General features: G+C 38.5%; 1 protein-coding gene across 4 annotated transcripts in view; it reads left to right on the top strand.

Annotated features, from left to right (window-relative positions):
• Window positions 1-9685, top strand: part of ALS2 (alsin Rho guanine nucleotide exchange factor ALS2) — a 220606-nt gene extending 210921 nt beyond the window's left edge. For all 4 annotated transcript variants that reach the window (XM_061377805.1, XM_061377797.1, XM_061377781.1 and 1 more), the window contains 10 exons: window positions 1123-1290; window positions 1557-1674; window positions 2124-2281; window positions 2997-3119; window positions 4224-4400; window positions 4582-4627; window positions 6189-6250; window positions 6753-6902; window positions 7199-7295; window positions 8388-9685. In XM_061377805.1, coding sequence (XP_061233789.1) covers window positions 1123-1290; window positions 1557-1674; window positions 2124-2281; window positions 2997-3119; window positions 4224-4400; window positions 4582-4627; window positions 6189-6250; window positions 6753-6902; window positions 7199-7295; window positions 8388-8426 — 1138 coding nt within the window. In that variant the 3' untranslated portion in view covers window positions 8427-9685. The remainder of the gene's footprint in view (window positions 1-1122; window positions 1291-1556; window positions 1675-2123; window positions 2282-2996; window positions 3120-4223; window positions 4401-4581; window positions 4628-6188; window positions 6251-6752; window positions 6903-7198; window positions 7296-8387) is intronic.
• The last annotated feature ends 6946 nt before the right edge of the window (window positions 9686-16631 follow it).

Raw genomic sequence — 16631 nt, 5'->3', positions numbered from 1 at the left:
TTGCAACCTTAGCAGCTGTCTGCTTTTTACCGCAGTAGGGAGTCTATGAATAAATGTATGTACACATTTGTGAAGATTGCTCATGAAATAAGGGTTTCATCTGCCCTTTTCAGGCTCTCTTGAGGTTGAAAAATCTTCTGGTATAATTTGTGAAAAGGCTTAAGAGCCTACTCTTTCTGCTGTGTGAAACTGAAAGTGTGGGGAAATACCAGTGGTGCTAGTCCTCATGTCAGACATGGTGGAAAAAATATTAAAGGACACTTGATTTAAATCAAGATGGGAAGTGTTAACCCTGACAGCATTTATTAGCTTTAAGGAAGCTTTTCAAAGCCCTAAATTTCATTATATGTCTCAGACACTTGTATTGAGAGAGATAGGTATATATGTGGGGAGAACATGGTTTTCTTTTGGTTATACAAAGTTACAAAGTGTTGGCTGGCAATGAAAACATACCTGAGCTAGTTTTACTCTTTACCAACACATCCCTCAGATGTCACCCAACATCATCTGTAGATACTGCTTTAGCGGCAGAAGCTATATATCTCTCCTTGTTATTCATCTCTGTAGCTATGCTGTTTGTACATTCCAGGATAGTGAGATATCTAGGACATATTTGCAGCGTGTCCTTGCTATGTGTATGTGTCTGAGCTTCTGAATGAATACCAGTGAAGTTCAGCCCAGTCAAGTGCAGTATTTCCTATTTTCTTGGAAATCAAACCAGTCCTTCTGTGTTTAGCCTGACCATTTCCTGGAAGACTACAAGAAAGAGTTAGACTGACTTCTCTAATGTAACAAAGTTCATAGCTGTCCCCACACATAGGTATTAAAAATGTTTTAATCTGATAACATCATAATGCTATATGGATTAATGTATGTTAGGAAGGAAAGAAAAATTAAGTATAACTTTTTGTACAGGTGTTGAAAGTCAACACATTGGTGAAATAGGCTCTAGGTTTATTCTTAGTGATAAATTTTGGTTCACAGTAGAGACTGTTAAGTATATCAGCTATGGTAAAATAGTATGAAATATTAGATTGACATTAGCCATAGGTGGATTTCATAGCTGAATGTGTCGTTTCATGACAGCCCAGTTTTAACAGACTTAACTGGCCTTTTTATTAGGCGGAAACTTGGGATTCTGGCAGTGCCTCCTGATGAAAAATGGAAGGCAGTATTTGAAGAATGCTGGAACCAGCTTGGTTGTGAGAGCCCAGGCCAGGGGGACAGATGGAAAGCCTGGGACAACATTGCAGTGGCCCTGACCACCAACCGGCGGCAACACAAAGACAGGTTGGTTCCTGGAGAATAGAGTCAGCAAGACAAGGTATTGGGAGAGAAACTGAAATCACACTCTACTTGAGATAGAAACTCTTGACTGTAAAAATTCAGTTAAAACAGCAACAAACCTAAACAAACCCTTAATGCTCTGTCCTATAAACCCTTTCAGGGACTTGCTGATGTTTAGAATTAGTTCAGTTGTTAACTTAAGGGCTTTTTTCCCCTACTGTATGTCTCAAATAAGCTGTACAATGTCTTTCTCCTTTTCATAATTGCAGCCCAGAAATACTGAGCCGTTCACATACTCAGACACTGGAAAGTCTGGAGTTCATTCCACAACACATTGGTGCCTTCACCCTGGAAAAATATGAAAATATAAAAAAGTATTTGATAAAGGTATTGTGACTACCAAATGCTCATGTAGCTTGTTGCTAAGGAATGATGTCAAGCTCACTTTGTAAAAGACTTTGTAATAGCTTTCCTCAAGTCCTTCTAGGTTTGCGCTTGTAATCCATGTTGTATTTGTTCAAGTTTGCTCAACTTTCTAGTTTATTGAATTAAAATACACAACTAAATTCACTATATACCTAACAGATACTGACTTCAAGTCAGTTTCTGCTTAGTTACTGTTCTAATTCTTAAACATTGCATCCCAGCAAAGCATCTTGAAGTACTTGGTATTTATGGCATGTTAATTTTAATAGTACTGGACAGATGACTAGTCCAAGTAGTAGTGTAAGATTTTGTACTGTCTTGACTCCTCTATGAGCTGTATGTAATTCATACATGGATTTAATAACCTGCGTTGACCTACCTGACTGGCCAGTTAATATCTTTCATCTTAGGCTTGTGATACTCCTCTCCATCCATTGGGCAAGCTGGTGGAAACATTGGTAGCTGTCTACAGAATGACTTACGTTGGAGTTGGGGCCAATCGGCGGTTACTGCAGGAGGCTGTAAGAGAGATAAAGTCCTACCTCAAACGCATCTTCCAACTGGTTAGGTAATGAGACTCTAATTTTCCGGTTGAGCTTCTGCTGAATTAAAGATGTCTCGTGGACTGAAACTGTCTAGTTTTGTGCAGGCCAAGTATGCCAGTATCTGACTCTGTTTTGAGGGTTGCTTATATTTCCTTCACTTTTTTGGCTTTGGAGTCTTGAATATTCTGGTAAAATAGAAAAATTAAAATGTTTGCCACAGTATATTACATCTTGCATTGTACTTCAGATGTTGCTGTAAGAAGCTTGTCTTGAATATGGATTTCCAATTTGATATCTTGGGATATCTATGCTGTGAAAAGACAGTGTTCAAAGGGTATAGAATAGCGAGGATGGGGACTCGATATATTCCATTCACGTTCTTACAAACATGGATGAGCAGTGTTCTTATGGAGTGTTTGCTTAGATTCTTGAGAGAAATTACAGCCTTATGGGTCCTGCCAATCTGAAAGCAGCAATACTCCAAATTATTAACTACTGGAAGCATTGTCAGGAGGGAAGTGATGTCAAGGTGGAAAAGATATCTTTGGCATCAGAGGGGTTGGCCTGCCATGTTTTACTTCGAGGTAGATGGTACTGTACATCTTTTAGCTACGTCGTCTTAGTCCACCATGTATTATTTCAGCTGCCTTTTTCTGTCCAGTCTTGCCTTCTAACTCTGTGATTTGTGGAAACCTCTTGAAATGAAATCCTATGTTGATCTGTGTTATTGCCATTTAGGTTCTTGTTCCCTGATCTTCCGGAAGAGGGCAGCACAATTCCATTTGTGGCCACAGAGACAAAAGGGAGGCGATCATTCTGCAGTGGAAAATCTGATTCGAGATCAGAATCTCCTGAGCCAGGGTACGTGGAGGGGAAAAAAAAAGAAAAACCCCTGAAAAACCCTAGTGAAGGCTTCATTTTATTTCTGGGTGGGTTTTTTTTGTTTGTTTTTTTCTCTTTTTTCTTGGGTGGGGGAGGAAAGATCAGCACATGTTTAACTGATGGATATAAGCAGATTTTATTTTGTTTTCCTTTGGTTCTGATGACAGATCCTGATAAGCAGACTTCCATGTGATGGCTGCAATAAGAATCTTTTCCTTGTTCCATCCAATGGTTCTTAACTTAAGCCCAAACTTGCTTTTGTCTGTTGTGGGTAAACAAGATCAGGATTGGGCCTGGGCTTCTGGAGACTATTCTGGATACAAGTACTGGTGATAATGCAGGTCCAGTGCACATATACTGCATTGCAAATAGCTGGTCACATTGAGCTCACGCTTGAATCCACTGTTGTCCTGTCCACAGCAGCCTGAGGTGTGGTCAAAACAAGGAAGAGGGATCAGTAGAGATGGCCTCCTTGAGAGAGGCTTCAATGACTCCAGTGAGTGCAGGTGATATTAGTAGGCACTGTGAGTTCAGCTTTCCCTGTTAGGATTACAGCATGATGCCAAACTACTGCTGACTTCATGAAGGCTGGAGTACAAGTGTGTGGAGCTGGGTCAGGGAACTGAATAGGGTTTAGGTTATTTTCCAGCTTGTGCTTTGAAGGTAAAGTTATCTGCTAGCAGAATGGGGGCTAAATGGTTAGCATGAAGATACACATAAAAGTTGAACTATAATATAGTAGAGTATTCAGCTTTTACATTATACAAGGAAGAAAGCCAGTGTTCTGTTTAAAACGCATATACCACAAAAATGCTGCATCACAACTAGTCTCCTTGCCCTTATCCACCTGTGTCTGTACTGTAAGGGAAAGTTACTTCGAAGTATTTCTTAGCACAGATAGTATTTGATGGATTTGTATGTATTATTCATATATCTAATAGAATAGGCTCATATTAAATGAATGATTTGTTCTGGGATGGGGTGGGGGGTGGGGTGGTGTCATTCAGTTTTTATAGATATATATTTTTTTAAATGTCTTAGTCTTCAAACCTCCCTTTTTTTATTTTCTTCTTCTTTTAACAGCTATGTGGTAACCAGTTTTGGGTTGCTGCTCCCTGTATTACTGCCACGACTCTATCCTCCTCTATTCATGTTGTATGCCTTAGACAACGAGCGTGAGGAAGATATTTACTGGGAATGTGTTTTACGTCTAAACAAACAAACTGATATGGCTCTTCTAAGTTTTCTTGGAGTGCAAGCGTGAGTATGCTTCAACAATACGCAGAACTTAGAAAAATACGGCATGTAACTAGATAAAGCAATTTCAGCCTTTATCTGAAGGGCTGGCGGATCTCCTAAAAGAACATGATGACCTCATTTTCCTAAGGTGAAAAATGCTGTAAGAATATGCTCTCTCAATAGACTGTTGGGTTTCTTGCAGGAAATTCTGGCCAGGAACGGTGTCCATCCTTGGAGAGAGTAAAAAGGTATGTTCACTGACCTTTACCCAGTGTTTCTTTCAAGAAGCTGTCAAAGAACTTGTGATCAAGCCTTTTGCTGAAGAGATGCTATCTTGTTTCCTTAAAATGTCTGCTACTTAAAATCTATGTTAGGGATTTCTTCAGTAGCTGTCAGTCTGGCTTTGTTACTTACTGTCTGTAGTGAATTCTGTTTCAGGAAGACGTTTGCTTGGTCTCCATTTATGCAACTGTGAGAATAAAAGTCTAGAAGGGGATTTAGAAGCTGCTTGATTAAGGGAATTATACCATTATGTACTTTCTGATTAGGAGAAGAACTGTAAGCTTTTTGTTCTTAATCCTTATCTTGCTGAAAGTGGCCAAACACTGGTCTTACTGTAGTACTCAGTCTGTGCTGCAGTGAGGGTGGCTTAATAATCATAACTTTGAACAATTTCAATGTTTACAGTATACTTTCAGTCATGTCTGTTTATAATTCCTATGTTTTTATTTGAAACTTTCTTAGTTATTTGGTACTCCTGCCATCAGATCACCTCTTCCTTATTTATAGCTGTGGCTTGTGCAAAGTCTATAGTATTTGGAAGCCTGGCTTTCATCATAGTAGCTGCTGCACACATGAGCTGATATTGCTTGATAGAGAGAATGTGGTTTGTAATAATGACCACAGCTGCTGCTGAAGCCCACCCCAATGCTAAGGGTTCCCAGCAAGACAAGTCCCCTTTTCCCCAAATCATGAAATTGAAGATTCACCTGAGAAAAACATGATGCAAACCTCCACTCAGACTTAAAATGTTACAAAATCCAGCATTAACACATTTGAGTTACTTCAGATCTTCTATAGTTTTAGGTACTGGGTGAGATTCTTACCAGCTGCCTGAATTCTTTACACTTACTCTATTTTTGGTTATAGAGTCCCTCTACTTGTGAAGTACTATGTGGCATCTGTCTTCTCTGAATTATGCAGTATATGATGTTCTCTGTAGCCATTTACCTGACTTGCTGGGTTATTCATTGAATTAAACAGGATGTTTTTAACTAAGACATCATGTTTATCTGCTGCTCTCTTCTGTCCGGTTTCCTTATTTCTGTGAATTCCTCTAGATCTCTTGGCAGCTATTCTCTACCTGCTCCATTCAGAAAGACTTTAGGTTCAGTTGCATATAAAAGCTTACATCTGTATTTGTTCTTTTCTATTTGCTCCTAACCTTTGATTATTTACTGGTATGACTTTTCTAGGTTTCAGCTGTTCCAGTCTTATGGTTGCCTCTTGACTGTTAACCACTAAGACTTAGTGATTCTCAGTCTCACTTGACCTGGAAGATACCCAAACCTTAATAAACCAATGAATTCATTATAGGCTTTTCTGAGTGTAAATAACACTCATGAAGATTATACATAGGCAGATTTCCTGGGTGATTTCAGTGTCCAGGGACATTCCCTTTTCCTTGCACTGGAAAACTGGAAGGAAAAGTGTCTTTTATGCCAGTGTTACATGGTACTCTGCTTTTCTTCTGCTGCTGAACAGAAAAGTTGTAAAACCTCCATGGTAAATCTTCTCATGATTACACAGGTATCATCAAATACAAAAGATGCCTGCTTTGCCTCTGCAGTTGAATGTTTACAGCAAATCAGGTAATTCTGTGACATTCGTCTTTAATGTTTTACTGCTCCTGCTATACTAGTATCTAGTTTATTTGACTGTAATCCTTTACCCATCACCTTTTCTCTCTTCACCTTTGTAAGAGAGGTCACCAAGGTGTTTTAGTTCCTACTGCAAATGTCAGCAAATTCTCCCAAAGGGCAATGATGACCAGCCTCATAAATGTGACTGAGATGTGTCTGTAGGACACCACTTAGAGTCAAAAGTATGAGGATGTCTAATCAAATATATATGTAAACTTGTAAACAGTTATGGCAAAATGACGAGTGCCTGGGGAGTGTTCTTACGTCTGTTAGCTGGCATAAGGAATTCTGCTGTAAGAATTTAAGTAAGAGTTAAGAAGGGGGTTAGAAAAGTCTTTTTCCTTCTTTACCATTGTTTTAAAACATGGTAGTTAGCAAGTTGTTTTCCTAATTTAGACTCAGATAGTTAACTTGTTACTGTTATCCTGCTTTGCTTTTGCTTTCCAAATAGTACCACATTCACCCCAGCTGACAAGTTGAAGGTGATCCAGCAGACTTTTGAAGAGATCTCTCAGAATGTCCTGGAAACTCTTCAAGAAGATTTTCTGTGGTCCATGGATGACTTATTTCCTGTTTTTCTCTATGTGGTACTACGAGCCAGGTAGGCACTAAGCGTGGTATCTGTCATTAGCTGAGCATAGGCAGTGTGAGTACTTGTATATAAAACACTCCTGCTTCTTTTCCTAGGACTAATTGGTAGCTTTATGAAACGTAGCAAATTTTCCATTTTGGTGCTTTCCTTTGGCCTGGAAAAATGTTGAAGAGTTAACTATGAAACAGTTGTGACTCCACAATGAGGTTAGGGGAAAGTATGGGGTGTGCCGTGTGTGAAAAGTAAAACCATTATAGTGGTGTCTCTTGTTCAGCTAGTCTCTTTCCCTCTCCTCCACATGATAGGATAAGGAATTTGGGGTCTGAGGTGCACTTAATCGAAGACCTGATGGATCCTTATCTGCAGCATGGGGAGCAAGGCATCATGTTCACTACCTTGAAGGTATGAAAATTACTCTGTTATTAAAAGCTTTCTTTGCAAATTAGTCAGCTGTGAACAATTATGATCATAGGACAGTTGTGTGAACATTAGGTTGTAACTTCTTTGATGTTGTTATAGAATTTTTTAGCTAGAATGAGGAGGGAAGAAGCTTAACTCTATCTCAGCTAACCTAACAATTGCAGGTTCTGCTAATAAAGTGGTGCACTGTGTAGATGTACTTTACTCTAATGTTGGTGGCTGTTGACTGTTCTAAATGCTCACCTGGAGCTTGTTGTTGCCCTGCAACTTAACAAACCTTACTCCTTTTATAAAAATTGGGATGCTTTTTGAAGGGAGGTTGTTAATCTGAAAGTTAAATTAAAATCTTAAAGTGAGCTACCAGGTGTACATGATTGTGTTTTCCATACAGACTGGAAATAGTTGGGTGCAAAGGGTTTTGGTTTTTTTTCATATCTGGTATTTTTAAAGGGCTGCAAGAAGGAGAGGTTTGGGTTAGTTAAAATTTATCAAATAACATATCTAGTAGAAGCAGAATCTATTTTCCATGAGTGCAAGTGTTGTCTGAGGCATTTATATTAGGTTTCTGGTCATAGCTGCCCCAGTGCTTACTGGGAGCAGCATTAAGGTGTGAATGGCTATCAGCAGCAGGTCAGGTTATTTATCCAGGTGATGGAAACCTTTGCTTTTCGGTGTGAGGGCTTTGAAACACTTAATCCCTGCACCCTTGTCCTGTAAGAAAATATTTACTTTTGGGGGGCATTCTGTGAAAGGGCAAACAAAGGCATGTGTACAGAAAAGTGTACATCATCTTAGCAAAGCAGGAAGCTGTGAAAGTATTCAGTCCCAAATCATGCTATCTTGCTTCATTAGGAATTGGACATAATTTGTAACTCAAAATCTCCTGTTGTTCTTTTTGCTGGTTTACATATTATAAGATTTTCAGTTGTTGAATGTCACTGCATCATCACTGTTTGTAGAAAGCCTAGCCCTCTGTTTCCTTGGATAGAAAAAAGCTAACCTTTTTATGTATGATGCTACATCAGCTTGCTGAGAACTTCTGTGTATACTAAACTGAACTTTGTTTTAATTCAGGCGTGTTACTACCAGATTCAACATGAAAAGCTTACCTAGACCGTCGTTTATGACCTGGCTCTGTGGGATAATCTACTTGGCGGAACTTCACTACTACTCACTTTCTTCCCTGACATGGCACTTAAAAAGTATTCTGTCACATTCTGTTGTTACAGATGAAAACACTCAGTTGTTTCTTCTGAACTTTCAGTTTTAAGATTGGAAAACTGCAGCCAGAGGCTATCTGTCTGTGAAGTGGTGATGAAGCTAGAGACTTGATTTGTCAATACCTGCCAAGAAGAAAATAATTTCCTATTCTAACAGAAAGATTATTTACTCCTTTTAAGCTGATAATGCTGCAAAAAGGCATGGTGTCTGCATAGAGTACATGTGAAAGTCTGGACCGCATGGCTTCCAAAGCAGTGGGATTGTATTTATTATTGCTGATTTGTCAACAGAGACATTTGAAGACAATTAATTGCACCACAGAACCATTCGGTCTCCCTGAATGAAGCTGTTATGTTTGTTTATTTCAAAACTAGAAGTATATTAGTATTTATAACAAGTAACCTCTAGTGTGTTTGGCTATAAAGGGTTTGAAGCATCTCTGTGGAGCAGCATTGCTGAATTCAGTATTAATGTGCTGTTGTGGTAATAATCACAATTAAGGACTTTACTGTTTGTTGGAGTTACACACTCACTCACTATTCTTTCTGTTTGTGAAATAAATAAAATGCACTGACCACTTCAAATTTTGGCACTGAATTAAGTACTTGAAGTCTGTACTGATCAGCTTCATTACCCTGAGGCCAGAGGACAGAAGCTTTCTCTGAAAGTCCATGTGGCAAAGGAATGGGAATGTGCTCTTGAACAAGCAAGCTGACCATGGATTAGGTTTGAGACTTTGGCCTGTTAACTAATGTGTCAAAGTGAAAAAAGGTGACCTTGTTGCATTTTTGAACATGTAGAGGACAAATCATTTCCCGGGGGGATTTTTACGTGTCTGTGTATTTCTGTGGTTTATGGTTAACTTTATTTATCCCAATAACACTAGCGGGTAACTTGGGTATTGTAGGTGCTGTTCTTTACCATGGCTGATTCAAAAAAGAGGGAGGGAGGAACAGGTTATAGAAAGTTCTAATGGCTTAAGTTATGTCAAATTACCATAGATAATGCTAATCGTATTTTTGAAACAGTAATCATGGCTTGTGTATTGGCACTTAAATGGAAAGAAACCATAATGTTAAAATACTGTTTTGAACAGTGACTGTAATGTAGCAATTTTCATAATAAAGTAAAAATGATTGGTCTTTCTGAAATGATTTTTAGTTTTATCAGAGAAAAGAGTAATTCTGGCAAGATGGTGTTAAAAACTATTGCAATTCTTGGAACAGACTATAGTGATAACACAATATAGAGATAATAGACTTCCTGTTTGCAAACAGTTTTTGTTAGCTTAATCTCATTTTTTAAATTATACTGAATAATTTGAGGAGAGATAAGTAATAGTATGAATAAAAGGGAAGGTATGATAAGTTCACTGGGAAGGATACACAAATAAGGGTAGAGAGTATAATGAAGTATAAGGCAGGATTTGAACACTTAATATTTTGTGCTAGACGTGGCCTTTCTGTGCAGTCGTATCAGAATTCAGTGTAGAGAACACTTAAACCTGTAAGAAAGGAACTGCTCTTTGAAAAGGAGCTGTGCTGAACAGCTGAGTGAATCAATGGCAGTAACTCTCACCTGCAAGGATCCAAATTCAGGATTTATTTTGCCTGTTGTAGAGTGTAATCATTAAAAACGTTTGCTCGGGTTATTTTCTCCCTTGTTAACAGTTCAGTGTTAGTGTTTGTTGTCTTCAGATGTTTCAGAAGAAAGGAAGCATTTTAGTCCTCAGCCTTAAGGTATGAAAACCTTTGTTTCGTATGATCTTACTCCCACACTGAATCTGTGCTTTAAACTGAGAATGTAAGTAGAGACTGGGAGTTTTTCCGTTATGTTCCTGCCTTTGTGTATATGAATATGTAGCAACTTCAAATGTTTAACTTCATTCACTGTGATGCAAAGTTGAGAACTAAGAAACCAAGAATGTATCTGCCTTTACATACATATATGTACACACACATATGCATGCACAGTCTCTTATAAAAAGTAGTGGTATCACATGTGAATTTAGCTTGCTGATTAATGGAAGCAGACAGCCTGGCCTGGATTATTTTTGGTCTTTCTGATATACAGCTCGGTTACTAGCTGAAGAGAATCCTAGGATTAAATGTGCTTCTGACACAGATTCCACTTTACAGCCTATGTGGGCTGTGATGCATTAGGAAATCAATGCGGACCAGCTTTGATTTGTGTATTTCTATGGTTAACAAAGGAATGAGTTAACCTGGAGGACTTCACCTGCATTGCTTCATAGTCAATAACCTTTTTCTCACATCTTTCCCCTCCTCCCTTTTTTTTTTCCCCCTCAAATTGAAAGCTGGGTATTTCTCATTGCTGCAGCAGGAATCCTGGAACCAGCAACAGAAGAGCGATGTTACAGTGTTACAGATTCTCATAGTAACTGCAGGCATGGTAGTTGAAGACAGAACCTAGAAGACGAGTGCCCTATTGACTGGGAAAGTTGCTGAGGATAAGAAAGTACTTAAGTAAGAGACAAGTTTAGGCTTTTTATGCAAGAAAAGGGTTAAGGGGATTTGTTCTCTTCTCCCTGCTAATGAGTAGTTCTAAGGTTAGGTTTCTGCGGATTAGAAAGGAGAGGATGTCCATAGATTAGCTAGGGCACTGAGGTTACTTCTCTACTGACATCCAGCAAATACTCTTTCCCTCTGGAAATTCTGCAGGAGCTGGTGCTTTCTGTGGTGGTTGCAGGTAAGAAAATACGTGATGTACTGAAACTGTTGTACTGCACAGATGAATTTCCCTCATGCATCTGTGAAATTAGTTTCTTCTTGTAGCTACAGCAAAGCTTATTAAACTTGTGTTATCTGTTTAATTACTATTAGCTAAATATTAGATGCATGAATGGGGAATAGGAGCTCAAAAGCAAAGTTTTTCCTCACTCCTAATCTTGACAAAGAGTTCTGACTGGAATGCCAGGTGCTATAATGTTACTGACTTATTTTGCTGTAAATAGTTTTTCTTCCTAATTGTACTTGTTTTTAGAAGCAGTTTAGGGAGCTACCTGTTCTGGTATGTTAAGAGCTAATGTAGAGGCAAGATATGTGCCTGGTGTGGGACTGTAAAACAATCCTTTCTTTGAACTACTTAGTCATGTACTTCTAAGTTGATTTAGTATCACTGTATTGGTGTGGAAGTGAAGCTGGCCGAGTTAAAAGACTAAAGTGTGCTGCACCCAAGTATTCTCTGAATGCACTGCTCCTTTAGGATGTGATGCTTTAGTAGCATTTACCCCTGTGTAAACAAGGTACTTGCACTACTGCTGGAGCTGTAAGCTTTCGGATTAGAGGGAGGCAGAATAAATCATTCCTGAGTATATCTGATTACAAAGAGTAATAGCACAAACCGTTCCATCATCAGCCTTACGTATGCAGGTGTGATTGTCTAAACCTCACAGAATGTCTTACGTGAACATAAAACTTATTCAGGCTTTTTAACTTGTGCCACCTCAGACAGTAACTGGTTCTTGGGTCAAGATAAGGCTTCAAAGGATAGTTCTCTACTTTACTTAAAATGTGTCAGTTTATTCCAGTAATATTTAGGGTTGGGTTGATCTTTTACTTAAAACACTTTAAGGTCTGATAGAAGTGTACTAGAAGCAGGGTAGTTTATTTACACTGACTAGAAGTAGTTGACAGACTTCAGTGGTGAGGAAAGCCTAATGAAGTTAATATAATGCGGAACAAAAAGGTCTTGAATAGAGCATGTTATTTGAGATGCTGAATGTCTCTTACTACTGTTTCTGCCTGCTCAGTTTGCTGATCTATAGTGCCTTATTGGCAACAAAAGTTTTCTCAGTGTTCCCTGCCCTGAAGCTGATTTGCAGTCTTCAGTATGCCAACTAATTAATTTTGACAAATTTAAAGACACAAGTAGCTTTCCTTGTTAAAAGTGCTCAATAAAACCTTCTCAAGCATAATAACTGAAAAAGCTTGTAGTAGCAGGGGGTTTTGATGTTCTGAATGTCAGGGTCTCTGGTAGTATTCCCTTTAGAGGCTTGACAACAGGCAAAATTGTCCATTTAAAGACAGTTCTGAAAACTGTATTCAAAGCAGGGTTTAGGTTCCCTTGCAGCTCTAGCCTTGTATCAGTAAGACCTGGTTTGTCTGACAAATAGGGTAAAGGAATTTCATTTTCTGCTGCTGAAGGAAGTAAGTCCTGTAGCCCAAATTTGGGATGACATAAGGTGATGGTCTCCTTTTCGACTCTAAATTCTGGTGTGCTTAGCATGGATATCCTAGTCTGTCCTTAGTAATGGGCAGAGGAATGCTTTATATTAATGAGCATCTGTAATTGCATGTGAATGGGAAGAACCTTACAGCAGCTGGGAGGTTAGTCAGGTAAGCCTGTTAGTAAGAACTTCCATCTCATTTATTTAGATCCCTGGGATGAGGAGACCCTGAGCTCTGGCCTTATCTGTGTAGATGTAAGTCTTAGGAAATGAAGCTACAGTAGTAGTTCTAAGTTTTTGAACTCTGGCCTTTCTCCTTAAGCAAGCAATTTAGTAGGTCTGTTTCTAAAGAAATGCACTGAAGTGGACTATTCTGGTAATGACTTACTCATCATCTCTAGCTACTGACAGCTGCTGAAGCCAGGCTTCACAGTTGGAAGCTGCTTTCCTTTTGTTACATGAAAATATGAAACAGCTATTAATTTATGAATGAGGTGAGCTGTATTGTTTAGAACTTAGATTTTGATGCTTAAATGCTGCTGCTGTCAATGTGAGCATAAACTCTGCAGTTTAAAAAGGCAGCAATGGATAGAAGGCTTTCTAACTCTTTTTACTGTTGACTCTAGCAGCTCTCTGATGGCTATACCTGAGGATTTCACCCCAAAAGGCAAGCAATTAGAATTCAGTAGCTTTCCCAGTTTTTCTTGGCAATCTGAAGTCAGCCTTCAAGACAGTGTGTCTAAAACTTCTAAACACACTCATGTTAATCCCTCATTTGTTCTCAATGGAAGCAGTAGTAGTAGTGAATACCAGAAGCCATGAGGCTCTGAGGGAGCAGGGGGTGAATTAATTTCACAAGCATTTTAAAAGAATAACATTATTTTTAGTATTTTAGCAGTATAGGAAGTATTTTAGCACCTCTCCAGGAACTATGGCTTTTGTTGGAGGATGATTCTCAGGGGTGCGTTTATAAAGAACTGTTTGGTAAGACTGTAGAATACTCTTTTCTTTGACAGCAACAGGGTAACTTGCTTGCTTCGGTTTAGTTCCTTCCCGTTCTGAGTCACTGCTGTGCACCATCTATCCTAGCCAAGAAGAATGATCCAGCTCCCAAAGGCTGAAAGGGACCTTGGTAAATTCTTAAGACTATTCTGGAGATGGTTGGGGGTTAGGTCTTTTAATCTTTTCTTTCAATTTCCCTATTTTGTTATAGAATATAAGCAATGCTAATTGTGAATATGGTGATGTGCCAGTTTGGTAGACAACACTACTTCAACAAAGCAAGTTTTAAGGTTACGGTAATTTCACTACAGTTATCTCAAGAGGAAGGACAGGTTTTGGTATGTATTTGAGAAGACTTCTATAAAAAAAAAAAAAAAGGAAATTGAGCCTGTTTTGAGGTTGGGGGTCTTCAACTTTCTTTTAATTAGTTAAACTAAAAAGCTTTTGGAAATATTTATTGACTCACATGTTTCCCTATATGTGTTTGCAGGGTCCCAACCTACTTAAAAAGGGCATGCAGTCTGATGCTTCAAAGGTAAATAAGACGAAACATAGGGAAAGCCAGATCTAGACTGGAAATAACTGGAGGTTTATTCTGGAGAGGACTGGGCTTTGAAAGGGGAGTTACTGTAAGTGTGAGTTGGTTGAAGAAACTGAACAAGGGTTAGGGAAGTTGTGCCGGAAAACACAGCTATATTATAATAGGGATTTTACTCATTTATTCCTTGGGGGCGATGGGGGAGGAGGAGGGGTCTTTTTTGAGGCATGTGTATGGCAAGATTAAAAAAGACTGGACTTTTAGTGTGTGAAATAAAACGTATAGTTCAGGAGCTTGCTCCTTTATGGTACATCTGAAATCTTTGAATGTGCTCTTTGCTTTTGTTTTCAAATGTCCTTTGCCACAAAACTGTAATGAGGCTTTTGAATTAGGAGTATGCTGTTGGACGTCTGTGTAGACTATGTAAAAGCAAAATAAACAGCTGTCGTACATGGGAACTGACAGATGTCAGCAGGGTCTGTCTTCTTGAAAGATCTGAAAAGAACATAGTTTATAAAAGAGAAGCTTTACAATTAGTAAAATAATAGGAAATGGGTTTTCTAAAGTGTAGGTTATGGGGTAAGCTGTCAAAGTTTCATTTTAAGATATAACTTGCCAATTGAGTGCTCTCTCTTTGTAAATGCTTCTGCAACTGAATCTGAAGCTATAGACTTTTAGGTGCCAAAAAGTGGGGGGACACGGACAGAGATCACCCAAACTGAGGGTTACTTGTGTTTTCATATTGCTCTTATTTAGTGAAAGCCATGAGCACCACTGTCCTGAATGTACTTTGCAACATAGGGATTCCTCTTCCCATGTCTATACCATCCCACAGTAAAGATTTCTGTCCTACCCCTAATGTCTTTGGTAATTAAGAAACAGGTATTTGTGACTAGATTTACATGGCCTGCTTTGTTAAATCCATCATTAGGTAGATCAACTAAGCTTAACAAAGGGGAAGGCAAACTCTTAAAGGAAAAGAACTCAGACTATTGAAAAACAAAACCCACAAAACAATTGCAGCTCAAACCCCTGCAGCATGGGGTATTGGGGGAGGATCAAACTGTATTTCTGTTAGTCTTTGAAAGAGGAAATCGTAATTTTAAAAGCAATCTTTGAATTAGAATTTCAAGTAAGATGTATCAGTGAGTAACCTATAGAGGCAGCTTGAGATGAATTATCAAAACTCAGTAATAAAATGTTTGAACCATTATTTTGTAACTTCTGGAGGGATTTTTCCCTCTCTTAATTTCCATTGCCTTTTGAAAGCAGTTTTATTATTTAACAGAGGAAGCATGTTCTAAAAATAAGTATTAAGTAGTTCAGTAAAAGTGACAGTAATGCCTTCTGCTTTTATAAGCAGATCAAGATAATACTTTTCCTGCTCATACCTTTGATGTTTTCTGAACACAGAACAATCTAGATGAAAATGGCTGCCTTTTTGCTTTACTAACCCAGGACATAAACTACTTTCTATTTAGTATAATTTGGTAAAACATTCATTGTGCATACAGTGTCACGCTGTGGTTTGCTGTTGGCTGAGGTGCTCAGATACCTGATGTTACTGGTTTCTAACTTGTACTCTGAATCATCTCTTGATGATCTCTTGACCAGTTTAAATACTTAACTTGTTAAGAATCATCTTACAGTGGTGGTAGTCATGACATATCTTCCAACCTTTATCAACTGTGATTTGAAATTAGAACAACTAGGATGTAGTGAAGATGCTGAAGTAATTCAGAGTTTTCATGTACAGATTCCTGATGCTTTGGGACATAAAGGCAGCATACAGTGCTCCCTGGGAAATTTCCATACTTGTTTGCCAAGAAGAGTCCTGAGGATTTTCTGAAGTCATCTTGTACTGTGTTGTTTCCTATTGACAGTAGATTGGAGAGCTTCCCCCTCTTTTAGTCTAAGGGAACGTTGTGGGTTAGTGATACGTTACCACAGAATTTTAAGAGAGGGAAGAAATTTGGAAGAAAATGTAAAAAGCTTATTTTTTACATGCAAAAAGTTCAGTGCAAAATGGCTCCACATTAATTAGCATAAGTGTTGGCTTCCTGTTTTACTTAAAAATTCCTATTTTAAAATTTAAAGACCAAAATAAGGTAGTATATGCTGTTCTTTACAATGACTGAAAATTTAAGAGGGTTGTGTTAGATCAGCAAATAGCTTCTTTAGCTCCATCTCTAAAAGCAGCAACCAATTATAAATTGCCTGAGATGATGATACCAGTAAGGTAAGATGTGTAGGGTTTTATTTGGATTTTGGGTTTTTTTGTGTTTTAATTCACTGTGAGGAAACCTTTGTGGAACAAACCCTGCAAAGACCCTAATTCCTAACAGTGACAGAAATGGGGATCCCTATT

The sequence above is a fragment of the Neopsephotus bourkii genome, unplaced genomic scaffold (assembly GCF_033783945.1).
Source record: "Neopsephotus bourkii isolate Nb327-2 ecotype Australia unplaced genomic scaffold, CSIRO-AGI_Nbou_v1 NB_196, whole genome shotgun sequence".
Taxonomy (NCBI): domain Eukaryota; kingdom Metazoa; phylum Chordata; class Aves; order Psittaciformes; family Psittacidae; genus Neopsephotus; species Neopsephotus bourkii.
This window is presented reverse-complemented; position numbering and strand designations above follow the sequence as displayed.